Raw genomic sequence first — 23,010 nt, 5'->3', positions numbered from 1 at the left:
CCTCGCCCTCCGGGTGCCGCGCCAAGCCCCCCCGAGCATCCCGCGCCACCCAAGCGCCGCCCCGCACCAAGCCCCACCCCCCCGAGCATCAGGCCGCAGAAACAAAAAAAACAACCTTCCAGCGCTGCCCTGAGGAACCAAAAAAAAACAAACCCAAAAAAACAAAAAAACCTTAGCGCTGCCCTGCCCCAAGGTGCCGCCCCCATCATGTGCTTGGTCAGCTGGTGCCTGGAGTCGGCCCTGCCCAAAGCTGAATCACTGAAGATACAAAATATACCTTTTGTTAACATTTTGAATATTTTGTAATTTAAGGGATAAAATTACAGTAGTTTGAAAATCAGCCATGTCCCTCTTTATTTGTAATTTCTTCTTGAAATGAAACAAAAAACTATTAGGCTAATTCTTTTCCACCAGCCAGCATTATGATTGTGGTAGAGGAAATCAGTTGCAATTGTGCTTCTTAAATCATCTTCTCTTCTTGAGAAATAAATGTAGCTTTTAAAGGAAAAATATCCATGATTTCCACAGGCTAGATATCCTGTACAATATTAGTATTCATAGTACTGTGTATCATGGAAATACATACACACACACAGTGGTGATATCCATGTGGTAAATTACATTTATCATATACTTTTGACCACCTCACCTTCACTCTGCCCACTAATCCACCTTCATTGGTACTATGCCTAACATTCCAAGAGGCCTGTGACTAGGGCCGATCCGGAAAACAGAAGGGTGTGCTGTCTACCGGGCGCTAAAATACGGGATGTGGACCTGAGGTTGAAAAGGATCCTAAGAGGAGCGGGTAAGAACCCTTTGATCATCCTTCATGTGGGAACGAATGATACTGCTAGATTCTCGCTAGACAGGATCAAGGGAGACTATGCCAGGTTGGGTAAGACGCTCAAGGAAATTGAGGCTCAGGTGATCTTCAGTGGGATCCTACCTGTTCCTAGGGAAGGGCGCCAAAGGGGTGAGAGGATAGTGACGATTAACAGTTGGCTGAGGGAGTGGTGTTACAAGGAGGGCTTTGGGATGTATGGGCACTGGGAGGCTTTTGGGGACAGACAACTGTTCTCACGGGATGGGCTCCACCTAAGTAGGGAAGGAAGTAGACTTCTAGGAGGGAGGCTGGCTCACCTGATTAAAAGAGCTTTAAACTAGACACTGAGGGGAGACGGTTGGGAGAGGTCCTGGTGCTCTCCACGCCAAATTTATACATTGGGAGCGAGAACAACAAAATAACAACAGATATAGCCAGAGGGGGGCAGGCAGGTGTAAGGAAGAGGGGGGGGACGGATACTAGATCTACAGGTCATGCTGGTAGTACTGTGTCCCTACCGAGTTGGGTGAAAAGAGTGAGAGGAGCCCAACAGCAAAAATTAGGATGTTTGTTCACCAATGCAAGAAGCTTAGGTAATAAAATGGAGGAACTGGAGCTCTTGGTCCGAGAATTGAAGCCGGATATCGTAGGAATAACCGAAACATGGTGGAACGGTAGCCATGACTGGAGTACAGGTATGGAAGGGTATGTGCTGTTTAGGAAAGACCGATGCAAAGGTAAAGGGGGGGGAGTAGCATTGTATATCAATAATGAGGTGAAATGTAATGAAATAACTAGCAATGCAATGGATAATACGGAGTCTGTTTGGGCAATGGTCACATTGGGGAAGAAAACTACTAGAGCCTCACCCGGGATAGTGATTGGGGTGTGCTATAGACCGCCGGGATCTACCCTAGAGATGGATAGAGAGCTCTTTAATGTTTTTAAGGAGGTAAACACTAATAGGAACTGCTTGATCATGGGGGATTTTAACTTCCCGGATATAGATTGGGAAACAAATGCTAGTAACAATAATAGGGCTCAGCTTTTCCTAGACGTGATAGCTGATGAATTCCTTCATCAAGTGATTGCTGAACCGACGAGGGGGGATGCCATTTTAGATCTGGTTTTGGTGAGCAACGAGGACCTTGTTGGGGAAATAGTTGTAGGGGACAACCTTGGCTCGAGTGATCATGAGCTAATTCGTTTCAAAATAAATGAGAGGATAATCAATAGTGCATCAGAGACTAGGGTTTATGATTTCAAAAGGGCTAACTTTACTAAACTAAGGCGACTAGTTAGGGAAGTAGACTGGCCTAACATATTTAGGGATCTAAGGGCAGATGACGCCTGGGGTTACTTCAGGTTGAAGTTGCAGGAGATGTCAGAGGCATGTATCCCAAGAAAGGGAAAACGGCTCATAGGTAGCAGTTTTAGACCGAGCTGGATGAGCAAGCGTCTCAGAGGGGTCATTAAGAAAAAACAGAAAGCGTACAAGGACTGGAAAATGGGAGGGATCAGCAAAGAAACCTACCTTATTGAGGTCAGAGGGTGTAGGGAAGCAGTGAGAAAGGCAAAACGACGGGTGGAGATGGACTTAGCGAAGGGGATTAAAACCAATAGCAAAAGGTTTTTTAGCCATATAAATAGGAAGAAAACCAAGAAAGAAGAAGTGGGACCGCTTAAAACTTTGAACGGAGTGGAGATTAGGGATAATCTTGGAATGGCACAATATCTGAATGAATATTTTGCCTCGGTCTTCAATGAGGCTAATGAAGGGCTAAGGAATAGTGATACAGGGACCGATGGGAATGAGGATATGGGGGTAGACATTATGGTATCGGAGGTGAAAGCCAAACTTGAACAGCTTAACGGAAGTAAATCGGGGGGCCCGGATAATCTTCATCCTAGAATATTAAGGGAACTAGCGAGTGATATTGCTAGCCCGTTAGCGATGATTTTTAATAAATCTCTAAATTCGGGGATTGTACCGTTGGACTGGAGATTAGCTAATGTAGTTCCTATATTCAAGAAGGGGAAAAAAAGTGACCCGGGTAACTACAGGCCTGTTAGTTTAACATCTGTAGTATGCAAAGTCATGGAAAAAATTTTAAAAGAGAGAGTGGTTACGGAGCAGGAGGCCGATGGCAACTGGGATAGTTTACAGCATGGATTTACGAAAGGTAGATCGTGCCAAACCAACCTGATCTCCTTCTTTGAGAAAGTAACAGATTTTTTAGACAAGGGAAATGCAGTGGATCTAATATATCTAGATTTCAGTAAGGCGTTTGATACGGTACCGCATGAGGAATTACTGGTTAAATTGGAAAGGATGGGGATTGAAATGAAAATCCAGAGGTGGATAAGGAGCTGGTTAAAGGGGAGACTGCAGAGGGTAGTATTGAAGGGGGAACTGTCAGGTTGGAGGGGGGTCACTAGTGGAGTTCCTCAAGGTTCGGTTTTGGGTCCAATTTTATTCAATCTATTTATTGCTGACCTGGGAACCAAGAGTAGGAGTGGGCTGATAAAGTTTGCGGACGACACCAAGTTGGGAGGTATTGCCAATTCGGAAAAGGATCGGGATATCCTCCAGGGAGATTTGGATGACCTTGTAAGCTGGAGTATTAGTAACAGGATGAAATTCAATAGTGAGAAGTGTAAGGTTATGCATTTAGGGATGACTAACAAGAATTTTAGTTATAAGCTAGGGACGCACCAGTTGCAAGTAACGGAGGAGGAGAAGGACCTAGGAGTCCTGGTTGATCGTAGGATGACCATGAGCAGGCAATGTGATGTGGCCGTTAAGAAAGCAAATGCGGTATTGGGATGCATTAGGCGAGGTATTTCTAGTAGGGATAAGGAAGTGCTAGTCCCGTTATATAAGGCGTTGGTGAGACCTCATTTGGAGTATTGTGTGCAGTTTTGGTCTCCCATGTTTAAGAAGGATGAATTCAAACTGGAACAGGTACAAAGAAGGGCCACTAGAATGGTCCGAGGAATGGAAGGCCTGTCATATGAAAGGAGACTTGAGGAGCTCGGTTTGTTTTCCTTAACCAAAAGAAGGATAAGAGGAGATATGATTACACTCTTTAAATATATCAGAGGGATAAATACCAGGGAAGGAGAGGAATTATTTCAGCTCAGTGCTAATGTGGACACAAGGACAAACGGATATAAATTGTCAGTTAGGAAATTTAGGCTAGAAATTAGACGAAGGTTTCTAACTATCAGGGGAGTGCAATACTGGAACAGCCTACCGAGGGAAACAGTGGGGGCGAAGGACCTCCATGACTTTAAGACTAAGCTAGATAAGTTTATGGAGGAGATGGTATGATAGGATACCGGGCTTAGTCAATAGGTTAATTAAGTGCCACACTGGTAAATAGTACAATGGGTCAATGATATGTTATTCTTAACCTTTTTCCAGAGGGTCTGGCTGAAGAGTCTTGCCCGCATGCTCGGGGTTCAGCTGACCGCCATATTTGGGGTCGGGAAGGAATTTTCCTCCAGGGTAGATTGGCTGTGGCCCTGGAGGTTTTTCGCCTTCCTCCGAAGCATGGGGCAGGGGTCGCTTGCTAATGGAGTGGGGAGATCGGCTAATGTGGCCTGCATCTTGCAGGAGGTCAGACTAGATGATCATATTGGTCCCTTCTGATCTATGATTCTATGATTCTATGATTCTATGATTCCAGAGCCCTGTGCAGCAGCTTCAAACAGCAGTAAAACAATCTGCCACATAAATGTTTCCTTATTTCCCCCCAAATGTGGAATCCCACCCTTCCTGCACCCCCACTGCTCCCACGAAGAGATAAACAATGGACATAATTCAGTCCTGTAGCAGATTTGAGGTCTGGCATTATGTTACCCCTTCAAGGTTTGAAACAGGAGCTTTCTACCACGGAAAAGGGAAATTAGGAGATTTCCAATGCAACACACAGCACTTGATCCCCAAACCTTAAAGGTCTTAAGATATCAGATTTTAAAATCACATTATTAGTAGGTTTAGAAAAACTATTTTAGGTTATTTCCAGAGCTGTCTGAAATGTATTAATTATCATTTTCCTCTCCCTCTGACTTGTGAACAGTTGGATTCATGTTCCAAATACCTTGGCTTTACAGGCAAAGAGATACAAAATAGAACCAATACAATTTTCAAAAACATTTCTAAAATAGATTTTCCATAAAATATTTTTAGTCCTACGGGTGCTGATGCAACTACCCCAAGCATGCTGAGGTAGCCATTCTACCACAACACACCATCATACAGGTGCTGAATAGAACATCGTAACAGGATGGGCTGCCCCTATACTGCATCTGGGGGCAAGCCTCCCATCCCAGGGCCACAGACTCATACTAGCACAGCTCGCACCAGCATGCTAAAAATAGCTGTGCAGACATTGCTCAGGCTCTGGCGCTCGGGCTTGCAAGCCCTCCCCCACTCCCAGTCTTGAGTGCCCAAGCTCTGTCATAAGCCACAATGTTTACACACTATTTTTTTTTTAAAAAAGAAAGGAATCTTTGTGGCACCTTAGAGACTAACACATTTATTTGGGCATAAGCTTTTGTGGGCTAAAACCCACTTCATCAGATGCACGGAGTGAAAAATACAGTAGGCAGGTATAAATATACAGCACATGAAAAGATGGGTGTTGCCTTACCAAGTTTGTGTGTGTGGGGTCAGTGCTAACGAGGCCAATTCAATGAGGGTGGATGTGACCCATTCCCAACAGTTGACAAGAAGGTGTGAGTATCAACAGAGGGAAAATTACTTTTTGTAGTGACCCAGCCACTCCCAGTCTTTATTCAGACCTAATTTGATGGTGTCAAGTTTGCAAATTAATTCCAGTTCTGCAATTTCTCGTTGAAATCGGTTTTTGAAGTTTTTCTGATGAAGAATGGCCACTTTTGATGAAGAATGGCCACTTTTAAGTCTGTTATTGAGTGTCCAGGGAGATTGAAGTGCTCTTCTACTGGTTTTTGAATGTTACAATTCTTGATGTCTGATTTGAGTCCACTTATTCTTTTGCATAGAGACTGTCCGGTTTGGCCAATGTACATGGCAGAGGGGCATTGCTGGCACATGATTGCATATATCACATTGGTAGATTTGCAGGTGAATGAGCCCCTGATGGTGTGGCTGATGTGGTTAGCGCCTATGACAGTGTCCCTTGAATAGATATGTGGACAGAGTTGGCAACAGGGTTTGTTGCAAGGATAGGTTCCTGGGTTAGTGTTTCTGTTGTGTGGTGTGTAGTTGCTGGTGAGTATTTGCTTCAGGTTTGGGGGCTGTCTGTAAGTGAGGACTGGCCTGTCTCCCAAGGTCTGTGAGAGTGAGGGATCATCCTTCAGGATAGGTTGTAGATCCTTGATGATGCGCTGGAGAGGTTTTAGTTGGGGGCTGAAGGTGACGGCTAGTGGCGTTCTGTTACTTTCTTTGTTGGGCCTGTCCTGTAGTAGGTGACTTCTGGATACCATTCTGGTTCTGTCAATCTGTTTCTTCACTTCCCCAGGTGGGTACTGTAGTTTTAAGAACACTTGATAGAGATCCTGTAGGTGTTTGTCTCTGTCTGAGGGATTGGAGCAAATGCAGTTGTATCTTAGGGCTTGGCTGTGGACAATTGATTGTATGATGTAGTCTGGATGAGAGCTGGAGGCATGTAGGTAAGTATAGCGGTCAGTAGTTTCCAGTATAGGGTGGTGTTTATGTGACCATCACTTATTTGCACTATAATGTCCAGGAAGTGGATCTCTTGTGTGGACTGGTCCAGGCTGAGGTTGATGGTGGGATGGAAATTGTTGAAATCATGGTGGAATTCCTCAAGGGCTTCTTTTCCATGGATCCAGATGATGAAGATGTCATCAATGTAGCGCAAGTAGAGTAGGGGCGCTAGGGGAAGAGAGCTGAGGAAGAGTTGTTCTAAGTCAGCCATAAAAATGTTGGCATACTGTGGGGCCATGCGGGTACCCATAGCAGTGCCACTGACTTGAAGGTATAAACGGGGGTGAAAGTAACTTAAAGAACTTAACGGTATACAGGGCCGGGGTTCTAAGCAGGGGGTGGGGCCTCAACCGGAAGAGGCAGGGACTTTAAAGGACCTAGTGCTCCAGCTGTGGTAGTGGTGGCTGGGAGCCCTGGGCCCTTTAAATCACCCCCGGAGCCTCAGGATAGTGGTAGCGGTGGCAGCAGCCAGGAGCTCCGGGGCTCTGGTGGCGATTTAAAGGGCCAGAGGCTCCAGCCACTGCTGGGACCCCCAGGCCCTTTAAATCGCCTCCAGAGCCCTGGGGCTCCTGGCCACTGCCGCTACCCCAAGGCTCCGGCAGTGGGGCTCTAGTGGTGATTTAAAGGGCCCGGGGCTCCGGCTGCTGCTGCCCAGAGCCCAGGACCCTTTTAAATTGCCGGCCTGGGGAAGCTGCCCCCTGCCAGTATGGTAGGCTGTGTACCAACTCTTGCCAGTACGCCAGACCGGACCGGACCGGCTCACTTTCACCTCTGGGTATAAATCATCTCCAAATCTGAAATAGTTGTGGGAGAGAACAAAGTCACAAACCTCAGCCACCAGGTTTGCCGTGACATTATCGGGGATATGGTTCCTGATGGCTTGTAGTCCATCTTTGTGTGGAATGTTGATGTAGAGAGCTTCTCCATCCATAGTGGCTAGGAAGATCAACAACGGATTGTAGTTTCCTCAGGAAGTCAGTGGTGTCTCAAAGATAGCTGTGAGTGTTGGTAGTGTAGGGCCTGAGGAGAGAGTCCACATAGCCATACAATCCTGCCGTCAGAGTGCCAATGCCTGAGATGATGGGGCGTCCGGGATTCCTGGGTTTATGGATCTTGGGTAGCAGATAGAATACCCCTGGTCAGGGCTCTAGGGGTGTGTCTGTGTAGATTTGTTCCTGTGCTTCTTCAGGGAGTTTCTTGAGCAGATGGTTCAGTTTCTTTTGGTGACCCTCAGTGGGATCAGAGGGTAGTGGCCTGTGGAATGTGGTGTCAGAGAGTTGCCTAGCAGCCTCTTGTTCATACTCTGACCTATTCATGATGACTACAGCACCTCCTTTGTCAGCCTTTTTGATTATAATGTCAGAATTGTTTCTGAGGCTGTGGATGGCGTTGTGTTCTGCACGGCTGAGGTTACGGGGCAAGTGATGCTGCTTTTCCACAATTTCAGCCCGTGCACGTCGGCGGAAGCACTCTGTGTAGAAGTCCAGTCTGTTGTTTCAACCATTAGGAGGAATTCACGCAGAATCCTTCTTGTAGTGTTGGTAGGAAGGTTTCTGTGGGTTAGTGCGCTGTTCAGTGGTGTGGTGGAAATATTGCTGGGTCACTACAAAAAGTAATTTTCCCTTTGTTGATACTCACACCTTCTTGTCAACTGTTGGGAATGGGCCACATCCACCCTGATTGAATTGGCCTCGTTAGCACTTGGTAAGGCAACTCCCATCTTTTCATGTGCTGTATATTTATACCTGCCTACTGTATTTTTCACTCCATGCATCTGATGAAGTGGGTTATAGCCCACAAAAGCTTATGTCCAAATAAATTTGTTAGTCTCTAAGGTGCCACAAGGACTCCTCGTTGTTTTGCTGGTACAGACTAACACGGCTACCCCTCTGAAACCTGACACTATTTTTAGTGTGCAATCTGGGGACCAGGCCTGGGAGGCTTGCTTCCAGATGCAGTGTAGACATATTCTTGGGACTAGGGGCCAGCCAGCATATTTCTGAGGCAGAGCCTGGTTAAGAACAGGTTGGAGTCTAGGAGATTACAAGAGATCAGGGGGATTGCCTGATAAGCACCTGATTCCTATAAAGGCTGAAGAAGCTAAGCTGGAGAGCTTAGCTGCAGCAAGAACAAGAAAGTTGGTGTCTGTGGCAGGTTGACTCCCAGGCAGATGGCCTGTGGGAGGACGAGGGAAGAGTTGCTAAGGGCAAGGAGGCTCTCCCAAGGTAGCCCTTGGGTCAGGGGAAAAGACCTGGTTTAACTGTTGGAATTATGCTGAACAGTTTAACTGGAAGTTTTGCTGAAGGTTGTTGGTGCCACGAATATATGAAGCCCAGAGAAAAAGGGCCTGAAACATTCTGGTGTGGCACTGGTTCTTTCCTGGGGAGCCAGGCCAGTAGCCTACAAGCATGGATTATGTCAATAATGTGCCGATATTAATACACATTTTGGTCTCATGGCTTAAAACTCGTAATGTTCCTATAAAGTGGCAGTTAAGAATTTATTTCCTTTTGTGGGGTTAGCCTCAGCCCCATGCAAGACTGAGCCCTAAATGAGTCCACAAGGTGCAAGACAGGAGAGAATCAAGACCTCTGTTCTCCTTCTTACTGAAGTAATGGAAGCAATGTACTGCTGACCCAATCTTTTATATTAGTGCTGCCTGTTTTTGCACATTGCATTGATACCTTATGATTTGCATGGATTTCAAATTAATATTTGGTAAATTGTACTAATTTCAGAATTATAACACACCACACAAAGAGCTGCTTTATTTCTTGCTGGGGTTTCATTTTTTCTCAAATGTTACTGAAATAAAACTTTTTATAAACATTTTTGTCTCACTCGTCGCCTTGCACTGATTAAATTAAAGTAGTTATCTGAAGCCCAGCATCGCAGCATATGGATTGCTCATGAACAGAAGCTGCAATGCATTTCTTTAGTCATTTTCACATGTGTGACAGCAGCCATATAAACTAAGGGTTGCATGTTGCTCTACTGATGTCAAGGGTAGTTGTATGTGTATGTAGGGCAGCATATGGGACTAAATGGTAAAGATCAAGCCACAATATTCAACCCCACAGCTTCAGAAATAATAATGAGCTATAACAGAATTCTGAGTAAGCTAGTCATTATGCCTGTTATAGGATCTGATCCAAAGCCCAGTCAAGTCAATGGAATGACTCTCATTGAGTTCATTTGATTCTGGATGAGAACCCTAGCATGGAAAACTAACAGCAGTGGCTATAAAGCCTAGCAGAATGATCATATTGCTTGGCTCATGATGTTCTCTTTCTGTCCTGATGACAAGTGTGTGTACTGGGTGGGGGGAAATGTGTCCTTCTCCCAGCTCCATTACTGACCTGCCTACTCCTCCTTCAGGCCACCAGTACTGCTCCCTGCCCACCATACACCACCAGATCCACATTGCACCCTTCATGGGAATCAGGGGCATTGCTGCAGACACAGCTGGCCCCCTTTTCTGCATGGAAGCAGTAAGATCTATACACTGCGGGTTCCCTCTGAAGGCAGATCAGTGGAAATTGATTGGCCCCTCTGTAATATATGATAATTTTTTATGCAAAAAGAAAGGTAGGGTGGGGAGGAATGCAGCTAACTAAGGGAAATATCAGTACAGAAAAATACTAATAAGGGGAAAGTACTAATTACTGATATGACAATATAACACGTGTTTGATGTGATGTCTGATTTACTGAATTCAAAATCATTTTTTAATAATAGGAATTAAAATATTGAGGCTTTATAGCCTAAAAATGTATTTTTCTAAGATGAAAATCAACTACTCAGTTTATTCTTTATAAAGGCTACTTTATACTATATAAAGGCATATACAAAAATGTATATGCAATTAGGAGATGGGTTTATAAGAAGATTTCCACTCTTCCTGCTGTAATAGTAGGGGTTTCATCCTACTTGCACAGAAGTAGCAAAAATCCCATTAACTTGAGTCGAAGCAGGATTGAGTCTTAGCAGGCACTCTCACCGTGAGATAACACCCGATCTTGAGAGGTGATCCAGGCCCTCAACTCCCATAGAGGTCAATAGGAGATGAAAGCCCTCAAAATCTTACTGGATCCAACCCATATTTCCGATGAAGAAATGTAGCAAAATCCTATTCTAAGAAAAGTGTGGCTTGATTGTCACCTACCATGAGAGAAATTTCTTGGAAGATTAGATTATCAAAAATTGACTTGCCTGTATCTCTTTACATGTTTCCAGTATCAGCTGGAATGACTGAAAGAAAAGAAAGAGAGGAGGCTGTCATAGGAGGGGCTGACTAAATTGACAGCACCCCACCACATGGATTCCTAATGAACAAAGAGCCTTTGTTCTGTGGAAATTCTGACTATTCACTGGAAAGCAATGATGCTGACAGTTGCCACTGACAGATTTATCATTCTCTCGGATGTATAATCCCTAAACAAAGAAAATGTTCTGCTGTTCAAAACACATCATGTGTTTCAAGAGTCAAGTGGTTTGGCCTATGTGTCTCTTCCTGCACTATCATAAGCAGTTCAGACTTATTCACAAGGCTCGATGGCCTTGGCCACGCCTCTTCTACTCATGTACCAGATTCTCTGCCTCTGCTCTTGCAAAGAGAAGTGGTAAACGCCTCCCTCCAAGTTGCTGACAGACTCCCACTGACTCCATTGAGCACAAGACTAGTTACGTAGGGCCAGATTTTCAAGTGCTCAGCACCCAGCAGCTCCCATTGTGACACTGATTCCCAGCTGCAGAGTTCAGCCCATAGGCCACTTCTTTTGAAATTCTGGTCCCAATTATGGGTGCTGAGCTTTTTTGAAAATTTGGCCCATAGAGCCTGCTCTGATTCCCCTTGAAATCAATGACAAAATTCTGATTGACTTAATGGGGGCAGGAGCATTTATAAATCAATGAATGCAGGGAAACAGAGCATCATAAAAGCCATAGGAACTACTGTGGGAACTAAACGAGGAAGCAGGTTTTGTACTTAATACTGAGGCTTTTGCCACTCCAAAAACGATAGTAAAAGAGCTTGCAACTACCTTGGGGCTGCTCTTAAACATCTTTTATTAAATACAATTTCATTTCAGCTTTACTATGACTCTCTATATAGTAAATCTCTACCCTCAAGAGATGGTATGAAACATGCTAAAATATGCTGTAGCACAGCCACCTCTATCGTATTCAATGTTTTAGAAATTCCCTTTGTGTTGAAAGGCCTTTAAAACGTTGCTTAAAACTTTCTGCTCAAAATTTGAAAGACACTATGACAGGGCAGCTCTAGATCCATTCTTCATGGTCCTGGAGGGTTCCCTGTGCATCAGACCCATGCATTCCACTACTCAAGGGATGGCTGTGGTTTTGGGGAAATTGTGCAAGGATTGCACACCCCCGGTATGAGGCAGAGTCTTATCCTGTGTTTGGGGGAAGAGGAGTAGATCCTGGGCAGGGCTGGGGATTCACCACTGTGCAGATCTTTCTATCCCACTCCCTTAATCCAATGGGCAAAGGGAGTGTTTGTCAAAGTCCTACATGGGATATCTCTGCATGGGCGCAGGTATCTACCTGCATACAGCAGAATCAGGGCCTCAGACTGCAATCTCCTCAGAGCAAGGATCATTACTTTGCTTGTGTCTTATATTGAACCAAGCACATTTTCAGTGCTTAACAAATAATAATACAATTAATAATAGTAGTTAATAATAAGGGGAAATAAAACACCAACAGATTTGTCAATTTTCCTTAGAGAAAGTTCTGGGTTTTTTCCCCCGCTAGTGTTCTTTGGTCTTAAGCTGTATTCTCCTCTAAGAACTCAAATAACTCCACTAAAGTAAAAAGCTGTGGTATGTCAGCATTTTCCAGTACATTGTTAACCATTGATGGTTACAGAGTCCAATATAACAAATTTTTATAGCTCCCATGGCGTCAAAATGTGGGACACCATGGGAGCTTTCTGATTGGATGCTAATGTAAGTAAAGCCCAGTTAATGCTCTGTTTTCCTTGAGTTAAAAATTCCCATTCACATAATGTCAGTATGGCACCCCAGGCTGTACAATTTTGCTTATTGAGCTCCATAAGTGACTGTCATATACCCTTCCTCTTATATCTTACAATTACATAGGTATAGGCAGAGCTTGTTGTGCCACCTGTAGTTAAGGCCCATACAGACTTAATTTGTCCCCATGTGCATCTCATATAATCATATGGAAGACTGGAAGGGACCTTGAGAGGTCATCTAGTCCAGTCCCCTGCACTCCTGGCAGGACTAAGTATTATCTAGACCATCCCTGACAGGTGTTCGTCTAAACTGCTCTTAAAATCTCCAATGATGGAGGTTCCACAGCCTCCCTGGGCAATTTATTCCAGTGTTTAACCACCTTGATGGTAAGGAAGTTTTTCCTAATCTCCAACCTAAACTGACTTCGCTGCAATTTAAGTCCATTGCTTCTTGTCCTATCCTCAGAAGTTAATGAGAATAATTTTTCTCCCTCCTTCTTGTAACAACCTTTTATGTATCTGAAAACTCTTATCATGTCCAGGGGCAGATTAGGGTTTTGTGGGGCCCCTGGGCCAGAGCAAGTGAAGGCCCCTCCACACCCCTTCTGCCTGCAGTCCTCCTGGTCCATCCCCCGGCATTCCTGCTGGGGAGTGGGGTTAGGGTGTGGGGGCTTGCCCCGCTCTGCCCACCTGGTGCTCCTGCCGGGGAGCCCCCGGGCTCCAACCCTGCTCCCTGGTTGGCGCTCTGGGTAGACAGGCAGAGCAGGGCAAGACCCTGTGCCCCGACCCCGTTCCCCGGCATGAGTACCAGGTGGGCGGAGTGCGGAGGTTGCCCATTTTTCTGGCACCCCCCCATTGGCCCAGTGGCTAATCCACCACTGATCATGTCCTCTCTTAGTCTTCTTTTCTCCAGACTAAACAAACCCAATTTTTTCAATCTTCCTTCATAGGTCTGGACTTCCAATTTGTCCACATCTTTCCTGAAATGTGGCACCCAGATGTGGGCACAATACTCCAGTTGAGGCCTAATTAGTATGGAGTAGAGTGGAAGAATTACTTCTTGTGTCTTGCTTAAAACACTCCTGTTAATACATCCCAGAATGATGTTTGCTATTTTAGCCACAGTGTTATACTCTTGACTCATATTTAGCTTGTGATCCACTATGACCTCCAGATCCCTTTCCGCAGTACTCCTTCGTAGGCAGTCATTTCCCATTTCGTATATGTGTCACTGATTGTTCCTTCCTAAGTGGAGTACTTTGCATTTGTCCTTATTGAATTTTGTACTATTTTCTTCAGACCATTTCTCCAGTTTGTCCAGATCATTTTGAATTTTAATCCTATCCTCCAAAGCACTTGCAACCCTTTCCAGCTTGGTATAGTCCACGAACTTTGTAAGTGTATTCTCTATACCATTATCTAAATCACTGAACAGAACTGGACCCAGAACTAATCCCTGCAGGACCCCACTTGATATGCCCTTCCAGCTTGACTGTGAACCACTGATAACTACTCTCTGGGAATGATTTTCCAACCAGTTTTGCACCCACCTTATAGTAGCTCCATCTAGGTTGTATTTCACTAATTTGTTTATGAGAAAGTCACGCAAGACAGTATCAAAAGTTTTACTAACATCAAGATATACCACATCTACTGCTTCCCCCCATCCAGAAGGCTTGTTATACTGTCAAAGAAAGCTATTAGTTTGGTTTGACACGATTTGTTCTTGACAAATCCATGCTGTTACTTATCACCTTATTATCTTCTAGGTATTTGCAAACTGATTGCTTAATTATTTGCTCCATTATCTTTCCATGTACTGAAATTAAGCTGACTGGTCTGTAATTCCCCAGGTTGTCCTTATTTCCCCTTTTATGGATGGGCACTATATTTGCCCATCTACCATGACTTTTCGAAGCCTTATGAAACAGTCTTTAATTACACGATCACATTCAATTTTGACCACATGACTCATGCCTCATTCAGTGCCTGGGTAGCTATTCAATATATCTTGCTCATTCAATGTGTGACCCCAGTCCTTATTAAACACCCACCGTCCAAACACTGCATTCAATACAAAATGATTAATTTCCTCACATGTGTTTCTATGGTGCTCTCACCAGGGTCTCTGAGTGCTTCACAACATAAGTGAATATATCTGACTTGAGTGTTTGACTTTTTAACCCTACATTGCTTTAACAGTTTTTGTAATGTAATTATTTATGTATATAAGAATTTATTTTACAGCAGGCAGTGATTGTCAAAAGCCATGCTCTGGCTGACCAGCTGGGCCTTTGTGATGATGTTACACCTGATGGGCACCAAATTCCACTTGTGCATGGCCCAGAAACTCAAAATACACTAAAAGAAATTCCCTGTACCTATTATTATAGGCTGGCTTGTGTCATTCTGATGCTGAGTAGTGCCTTACTTGGTGAGTAGTCCCACTGAAATCAATGGGATTATTTATAACATAGATTATGGGTGGGACACTTTCTAACATGAGCATGGATGGCGCAATCTGGCTCTGATTATATTCAGCAGTTTCGCTCTGATGAACTGCCAGTGCGGAGGAGCTTTGGCTTTCTGGAGAAAAGTTTTTTTGTGTAGGATCCCTTGTGAAACCCAGGGTTTTCTCCTAATTCCACTATGCCATTTACCAGTGGGAATGACTAGGTTTATATAAAGATGTCTGTGACAGCTGCTAGTGTTGTATAGAGACAGAGTTGCATTTGGCATCTAAATCACAGTACTGGGTGATAGAACTCACAGGACTCTGTGTGAGAGCAGGAGGACCAATGCAAGAAAATGTGGGCTTGTTTCTGTATCACTTCAGCTAGCAGGACTCCCTCCCCAGACCAGTAGCATGAGGTACTCTGGCCTGTTCTGGAATGTAGGGCCAAATTCTTGGGGGAGCTGAGTTCCGCTCCCTCTAAAACTCAGTTCCTAGATCAAAGCAAATTCCAACATATGTTTAGTTATTGTTTTTTCTGTCAATGGCAGGCTACATCAGAACTGAGCAGGGCACGTGGCCCCTGTCTCTGAGAAAGCTCTGAGTCCAGTTTCTTTTTTATGGTCTTTTTAAATCAGTGTAAATCACTTTGAGATTTTTTTTATACGTTATAGTGTATTTTAACAATAAAGCTGCAAATGTTTTGTTCTTGTTTGATGCAGAGAAATTGAGAACAAACAGAAAGTAGACGCGACATACAGCAGGCAGAAGTTTGCCCATTGACTTTCAATTGCCACTTAGTGCCCACAAATGCTTACAGTCAATGTAAGCAGAACAAACTCTATTCCAATAGGTTGCAGAGTATACAAGTTACACTCATCAGATAGCAAAACACAGTGCCTAGGTATCTTTGGCTAAACAGTACTTTAAAGGGAAAAAACCAAAAGCACCCTAGAGAGAAAACCCATGCTAACCATGGGATAATGTAGACTCATCATGTAGCTCGGGAGGTCATTCCCCAGTGCCAGGAATGGGGACTTGCTATTACAATGGCTAGCAACTGTGTAGAAAGCCACGGAGGGTGCCGTGGAACAGCCAGGGAAATCTCCCCGCAAGAAGCCAAGCTGACTGTTACTGAGCCCTCCCAAGGTTGTGCTGTCCACAAAGGTGGCTCGGCCACGTCAGGGCCCATCGCAGCTGCGGGCTGCTTGCCTAGAGCCCTGCAAATCAGCGGGTGTCCGCTTTATATCCGTGCACCATTTCTGCAGATAGCTGTGCAGATGTAGATACAAATTTTGTATCCGCGCATGGCTCTGATGGTAAGAGCCAGGCAGGCAGCTGTGAGGAACCGAGGCATGGATCTTCCACCTGCCCTGGGCGGGGGGGCTGAGGGGCAGGGACACTGGGCAGGGGGCTGCTTGTGCCCACAGCACATGGAGTGTCCGCTGTGGCTCCCTACAGCTGCCTGCCCAGCTTTTACCCTGGCAGGGCTGCAGCTCCAAGATGCCCCTCCCCCCCAGCTGGAGCCAGGTGGGGGAGAGCCCTGCTGTCAGCTGTGGGGAGCCTGCGTCCCTCCACCTGCCCTCAGCAGAGGGGCTGGGGGGCAGGGGTACTGGACAGGGGGACTCGGGGGAAGGGACATTTGGCGGGAGGGCAGGCGGGGGGGGGGGCAGCAACACAGGACAGGGCTGCTTGGGCTCCTTTCCCAGGGCAGACGGAAGGTCTGCCACGTGCCTAGATAAGCAAAAGACCCCAGAATCGGGACTGTCCCTATAAAACCGGGACAGCTGGTCACCCTAGCCTGGCCCCACTGCAGAGCCCTGCAACTCCGCGGTTATCGGCAGAGACCCGCAGGGAAGTTTTGCGGGCGGCGGATGGGATGCGGAGACACGTGTGTGTCTGGGCGCGGGGCTCTCTGCCTGCCCACAGCGCGCAGCTCTCGGCGACAAGCGCCCCGACGGCGGCGGCGCAGGCTGCGGGATCCCGCGGGGAGCTGCGGGCCCGGCCCGGGCGCTGCCTGCCGGGGCGTCTCCCGGCCCGTCGCTTATTTAACCCCGCGGGCGGGGCGGGGCGGGGCGGTGCTTACACAACGGCCGGAGCGGCGCCATGTCCTGGTACCGGAGCGCCGTGTGGTTCCTGAAGGGGCTGCGGGAGTACACCAGGTACCGGCCGCGGGGGCTGCCCGAGCAGGGGGCTCCGCTGCCAGCGGCCGGGCGCACAGCTCGCGCCTAGCCCCGAGCCTGCCGGCGGGCGCAGCTGGGCGCCTCGGGGCTGGCCCCGGCTCCCGCCCTCGGGCTTTCCAGCCTGAGGGCGCCGCAGTCCGGGTGGGGGGCGGCGGGCGAGGCCCCGTTGAGCGCCCTGGCGCTTGGCTGGGTACAAGCCGGTTGCCTCTGCAGCCTGGGTAGGAAAAAGCTGCCCCATGGAGTCTCCTCTCCCTTGCTGTGCCCTGAGCCGGCCCTTCGGGTGGGATTGGCTGCTTGCTTCACGGGGGCGCCTTGGCAGCTCTCATGCAAGCCAGGCAGCAGGTGGGGACCTGGGTTACTCCTCTGTCAGAGGCACCAGCGAGCAAGGTCAGCTTGGGTTGTATCTGGCTGACTGCGGTGCAGATCTGGAGCTTAGTGTGAGGGTTTAGCTGCCGAAACCATTGCGACCTGGGTGCTTCAGAGCATAGATTAGGTCTGCAGCTGTAAGGTCTTTGGTTTGGCATGCTGGGTGTAAGTGATAGCATTGTGGATCATCACATTGTCTATGAAAACCTTCATGGACAATCAGGTTTGGAAGGGACCTCAGGAGGTCATCTAGTCCAGTCCCCTGCTTAAAGCAAGACTAATCCCTAGACAGATTTTTGCCCCAGATCCCTAAATGGCCCCCTCAAGGATTGAGCGCTCAACCCCAGGTTTAGCAGGCCAATGCTCAAGCCACTGAGCTATCCCTCCTGCCTAGAACTCCAGAAACTCCTTCAGAACTCCACAGGTCTCTTCATAGATCAACCTGGAAATATGCTACCCCTCTCCACCCCACATCAAGCCAAGTGACAAATAGCCAGCTTTGTAATACCCAGGGATGGCTCCAGGCACCAGCACCCCAAGCGCGTGCTTGGGGCGGCAAGCCACTGGGGGTGCTCTGCTGGTCGCCGCGATGGCGGCAGGCAGGCTGCCTTCGGCGGCATGCTTGCGGAGGGTCTGCTGGTCCCGTGGCTTCGGCGTGCCTGTGGGAGGTCCGCCGAAGCTGTGGGACCAGCGGACCCTCTGCAGGCAAGCTGCTGAAGGCAGCCTGCCTGCTGTGCTTGGGGCGGCAAAATGCCTAGAGCTGCTCCTGGTAATACCTTGGGGATGTTATCGCAAAGCACTTACCAATGGCACTTTATCACCTCCTTCCCTTAGTCCTTTACTGCACCCAGATATAATGAATTTATTGGCAGGCTGCGGAGCAGATCTTGCATAGGGACTGCCACTCTGGCTCAGACTGAGGGATATCTGCTGCAGGATCCTGTCTCTAAAAGTGACTAGTATCAGCTGCTTCAGAGGAAGGTGTAAGAACCTTGCAGTAAGCCGATATGGGATAACCTGCCCCTGACGTAGGTCTCTGCCTGATCTCTCTAATAAGAGATGTCTTAACCCTTTAAATGTGAAGTTTAATATCCCATCTAACATGTTGTTTGCCATTAATTCTGGCTATCCATCTAAATGTTCAGTCCTTGCCAAATGTTGCTGGGTTCTTGGCCTCAGTGCCTTTCCATGGCAACCAGTTCAATCCCATTGTATGTGAAAAAGCATTTCCTTTTACTGGTTTTGAATTTCCTACCTTGTAATTTCATTGAATGCTCCCTGTGTGGGGTCAGGAAGGAATTTCCCCCCAGGTCAGATTAGCAGTGACCTGAAGGGGTTTTCACCCTCCTCTGCACAGTGTGGAAACCGGTGAATTGCCAGGGTTATCTGGATATATCTCATTTGATCATTTCCCTGCCATTGCAGGGACCTTGAGCGCTGGTGCATCTCTGTCCCTCCTGTTCTCTGCCTGTGTCACCTAGTAGTCTAATCTCCCATGGGTCTCATTTACTTCAGTCTCACTTGAGTGGTTGGGTTTAGAGTGTGGGTGCTAGGTGGTGTTGGGGGGCCTGTGAGATACAGGCGGTCAGACTGGATGATCTAGTGGTCCTTTCTGACCTTAATTTCTGATTCTTGTTTTATTTCTTTAGAGTGTGTGTCTGTGTGTGTGTAAAAAAACACACACACATTGTAAAACAGATTTCCTATCTGTGTATATTCTTATTCACATATTCTTGCTGATCAGTGCCTTTTAATGTTGCATCAAAAGCCTGGTCTACACTAGGCGTTTAAACCGGTTTTAGGAGCGTAAAACCGATTTAACGCCACACCCGTCCACACTGAGAGGCCCTTTATATCGATCTAAAGGGCTCTTTAAACCGGTTTCTGTACTCCTCCCTAACGAGAGGAGTAGCGCTAGTATCGGTATTACCATATCGGATTAGGTTTAGTGTGGCTGCATATCGACAGTATTGGCCTCGGGGCGGTATCCCACAGTGCACCACTGACCGCTCTGGACAGCAATCTGAACTCGGATGCAGTGGCCAGGTAGACAGGAAAAGCCCCGCGAACTTTTGAATATTTCCTGTTTGCCCAGCGTGGAGCTCCGATCAGCACGGGTGGTGATGCAGTCCGAAATCAAAAGAAAAAAAAGAGCTCCAGCATGGACCATGCGGATGTGATCGCAGTAAGGGCAGGCAAATCTGTTCTATCAGCGCTCTGTTATAGAAGACAAAATTCAAAATCATTTTAAAAAAATCTCCAGACAGACGCCATAGCAGGGACTCAGCGCACTGCTGCGTGACAAGTGTAACGGAAAGCCAAAGAATCAAATGGACGCTCATGGACTGGAGCAGGGGTCCCCAACCCCCGGTCCGCGGCCCGGAACCGGTGCGCGGCCTCTTAGAAACCGGGCCGCGAACCGACCCAGTGGAGCTTCCACAGGCATGCCTGCGGGAGGTCCAGCTGAGCCGCGGGACGAGCGCTCCCTCCGCAGTCGTGCCTGCGGGAGGTCCGCTGCTCCCAGGGCTCAGCTGGAGCTTCCGCAGGCATGCCTGCGGAAGCTCCACTGGAGCCGGTGGACCTCCCGCAGGCGTGCCTGCGGAAGCTCCAGCTGAGCCCCGAGAGCAGCGGACCTCCCGCAGGCACGACTGCGGAGGGAGCGTTCGTCCCGCGGCTCAGCTGGACCTCCCGCAGGCACGCCTGCGGAGGGTCCGGCAAACGAAACCGGTCCCTGGACCTAAAAAGGTTGGGGACCCCTGGACTGGAGGACTCAAGCTATCCCACAGTTCCTGCAGTATCCGAAAAGCATTTGCATTCTTGGCTGAGCTCCAAATGCTTCTAGGGTCAAAAACAGTGTCCGCGGTGGGTCAGGGCATAGCTCGGCAATTTACGCACCCCCCCACCCACCCCCAGAAGTGAAAGGGAAAACAATCCTCTCGACTCTTTTACATGTCACCCTATCTTTACTGAATGCTGCAGATAGACGCGATGCTGCAGCACTCAACACCAACATCCTTGCTCCCCCCCCCGCCATGGGTGGCTGATGGTGCAGTAAGACTGATACCCATCGTCATCATCAGCCTATTGGCACATGGGGCAGTGCAAAAGGACTGGTAACCATGCCGACTAGCATCCGTTAGGTCTATCAAGGGCGCCTGGCCCTAATTTTTCCTGGTAGATGGTGCAGTATGGCTGGTAACCGTCTTCATCATAGCAACAGGGGGCTGAGCTCCATCAGCCCCCACCCTTCATGTGTAAAGAAAAGATTCAATTGCCCCTGGACTAGCAGCGGGATGCTGGGCTCCTCTCCTCCACACTTCTTAATGTCCTGTCTGAACTATCATAGCAGCTGGAGGCTGCCTTTCACTCATTTCTCACTAACAAGTCACTGTGTCTTATTCCTGCATTCTTTATTACTTCATCACACAAGTGGGAGGACAATGCTACGGTAGCCCAGGAAGGCTGGGGGAAGAATGGAATCAACAGGTGGGGTTGTTGCAGGAGCACCCCCTGTGAATAGCATACAGCTCATAATTTCTGCTGGATCTGACACAGAGCAGCTGTGCTCTCTGGTTCTATGATACAGTGGTTCTCTAGTACACTTGCCCAAATTCTAGACAGGACTGATTCTATTTTTAGATACCAAAAAGGAGGGATTGACTCAGGGAGTCATTCCCAATTTTGACTTTTGCGCCCCTGGCTAAGAGCAGCCAGCGGCACTTATGACAGCAACAGATGGTGCAGTGCAAAAGGACTGGTAACCATGATCATCTTTTTACCAATTTATGCATTGGTAGATGGTACAGTATGGCTGGTAACCATCTCTGCTGTCATGCAAAAGCAAAAGCATGCTGCTGTGTAGCGCTGCTGAATCGCCTCTGTCAGCGGCATCTAGTACACATACGGTGACAGTGACAAAAGGCAAAACAGGCTCCATGATTGCCATGCTATGGCATCTGCCAGGGCAATCCAGGGAAAAAAGCCACGAAATGCTTGTCTGCCGTTGCTTTCCCAGAGGAAGGAGTGACTGACGACATTTACCCAGAACCACCCGCGACAATGAATTTTGCCCCATCAGGCACTGGGATCTCAACCCGGAAATTCCAAGGGGCGGGGGAGGCTGCGGGAACTATGGGATAGCTACGGAATAGCTACCCACAGTGCAACGCTCCAGAAGTCGATGCTAGCCTCGGACCGTGGACGCACACCACCGATTTAATGTGTTTAGTGTGGCCGCGCGCACTCGATTTTATACAATCTGTTTTACAAAACCGGTTTATGCAAATTCGGAATAGTCCCGTAGTGTAGACGTACCCAAAGACTCCTAGAGCAATAGATGGGGACTTATTTATTTTCTTTAGCTTTCTGATAAATATAACAAGCAGTTAAATTGAGTCCTTGTAGTGGATCCCCTTTTTCTTTCTTCCACTGAAGACTTTGTATTTTTATGGATACAATATATTCTGTCATTTACAAGTCTCTCTTAATTGATTTATTCAGGGGTGGCTATGACTCTGCATCCAAACACTTTGTTCCGGCAGATTTGGAGGTAAATGTAACCGGAAGAACCTTCATGATTACTGGAGCAAACAGTGGTATTGGCAAAGCAACTGCAACGGAGATAGCAAAGAGAGGTGAGATAAACAGTGATGCTCAATCAGGGGAACATATTCCCCCAGGCGTACGCAGCAGTCTTCTAGGGGGTAGTCAACTCATCTAGATTAGGGTTTCTCAACCTGGGGATTATGAACCACAGGGGAGTCACTGGACAGGTGTGGGGGTTCACAAGTGCATGGCTGGAATTATGGGGAGGCAAGCATGGCAATTGCCTGGGACCCCATGCCACAGGGTGATCTGCAAAGCTAAGATACATGCTTCAGCCCTGGACAATGGGGGCTCAGGCTTCAGACTCTGAAAGAGGTACAGTAGTCTGGAAAGGTTGAGAACCACTGAGCTAAACCAATGTTAACCTTTTTGGGACCTTCACAAAGTGTGATAGAAGTTTAACTGGAAAAGTGTTCATCCTTCTGAATATAGAATTCTGCTTTTCAAGACATTCTAGCTCCCATCTTCAGGGGTAGGATGTTTCATCTGAAAAATGACACTCTTCAGAGGGGCATATTGGGGTTTGAGCACCTTGTATGGTTCTTCGGCAGCTCTTACCATGAGAACTGGTCATGAAACAAAAGTAACAAGTGGAGGGGAGCCACGAAATATTATGGGGTGATATCTAAAGGTCTCCATCATTGATCAAGACAGCGTTGTCCTAGGCACCGTACAGGCAGGGTAAAGTAAGACAGTCCCTGCCTCTAAGAATTTATAGTCTTAGGTGTGAGGAGACAACAGATAGATAAGACCAACAAAAGGAGGGGAGTAGTGTTTGGTACAGTAGTCAGCAGTATCTGCACACTAACTGCCTTACTTGATTGCATGCAAAAATTTCAACTGCTATTCTTATACCAGCTA

At 47.3% G+C, this 23,010-nt stretch overlaps 1 protein-coding gene across 1 annotated transcript in view; it reads left to right on the top strand.

Moving 5' to 3' along the window:
- Nucleotides 1-17,080: 17,080 nt before the first annotated feature.
- The window catches only part of DHRS12 (dehydrogenase/reductase 12), a 28,969-nt gene continuing 23,039 nt past the window's right edge, over nucleotides 17,081-23,010 (top strand). Inside the window, exons 1-2 of the mRNA XM_045014579.1 lie at nucleotides 17,081-17,157; nucleotides 22,045-22,178. Coding sequence (XP_044870514.1) covers nucleotides 17,102-17,157; nucleotides 22,045-22,178 — 190 coding nt within the window. The 5' untranslated portion in view covers nucleotides 17,081-17,101. The remainder of the gene's footprint in view (nucleotides 17,158-22,044; nucleotides 22,179-23,010) is intronic.

The sequence above is a fragment of the Mauremys mutica genome, chromosome 1 (assembly GCF_020497125.1).
Source record: "Mauremys mutica isolate MM-2020 ecotype Southern chromosome 1, ASM2049712v1, whole genome shotgun sequence".
NCBI lineage: Eukaryota > Metazoa > Chordata > Testudines > Geoemydidae > Mauremys > Mauremys mutica.
Note: the sequence above shows the minus strand (reverse complement) of the source record. Positions and strands in the feature narration are given on the sequence as shown.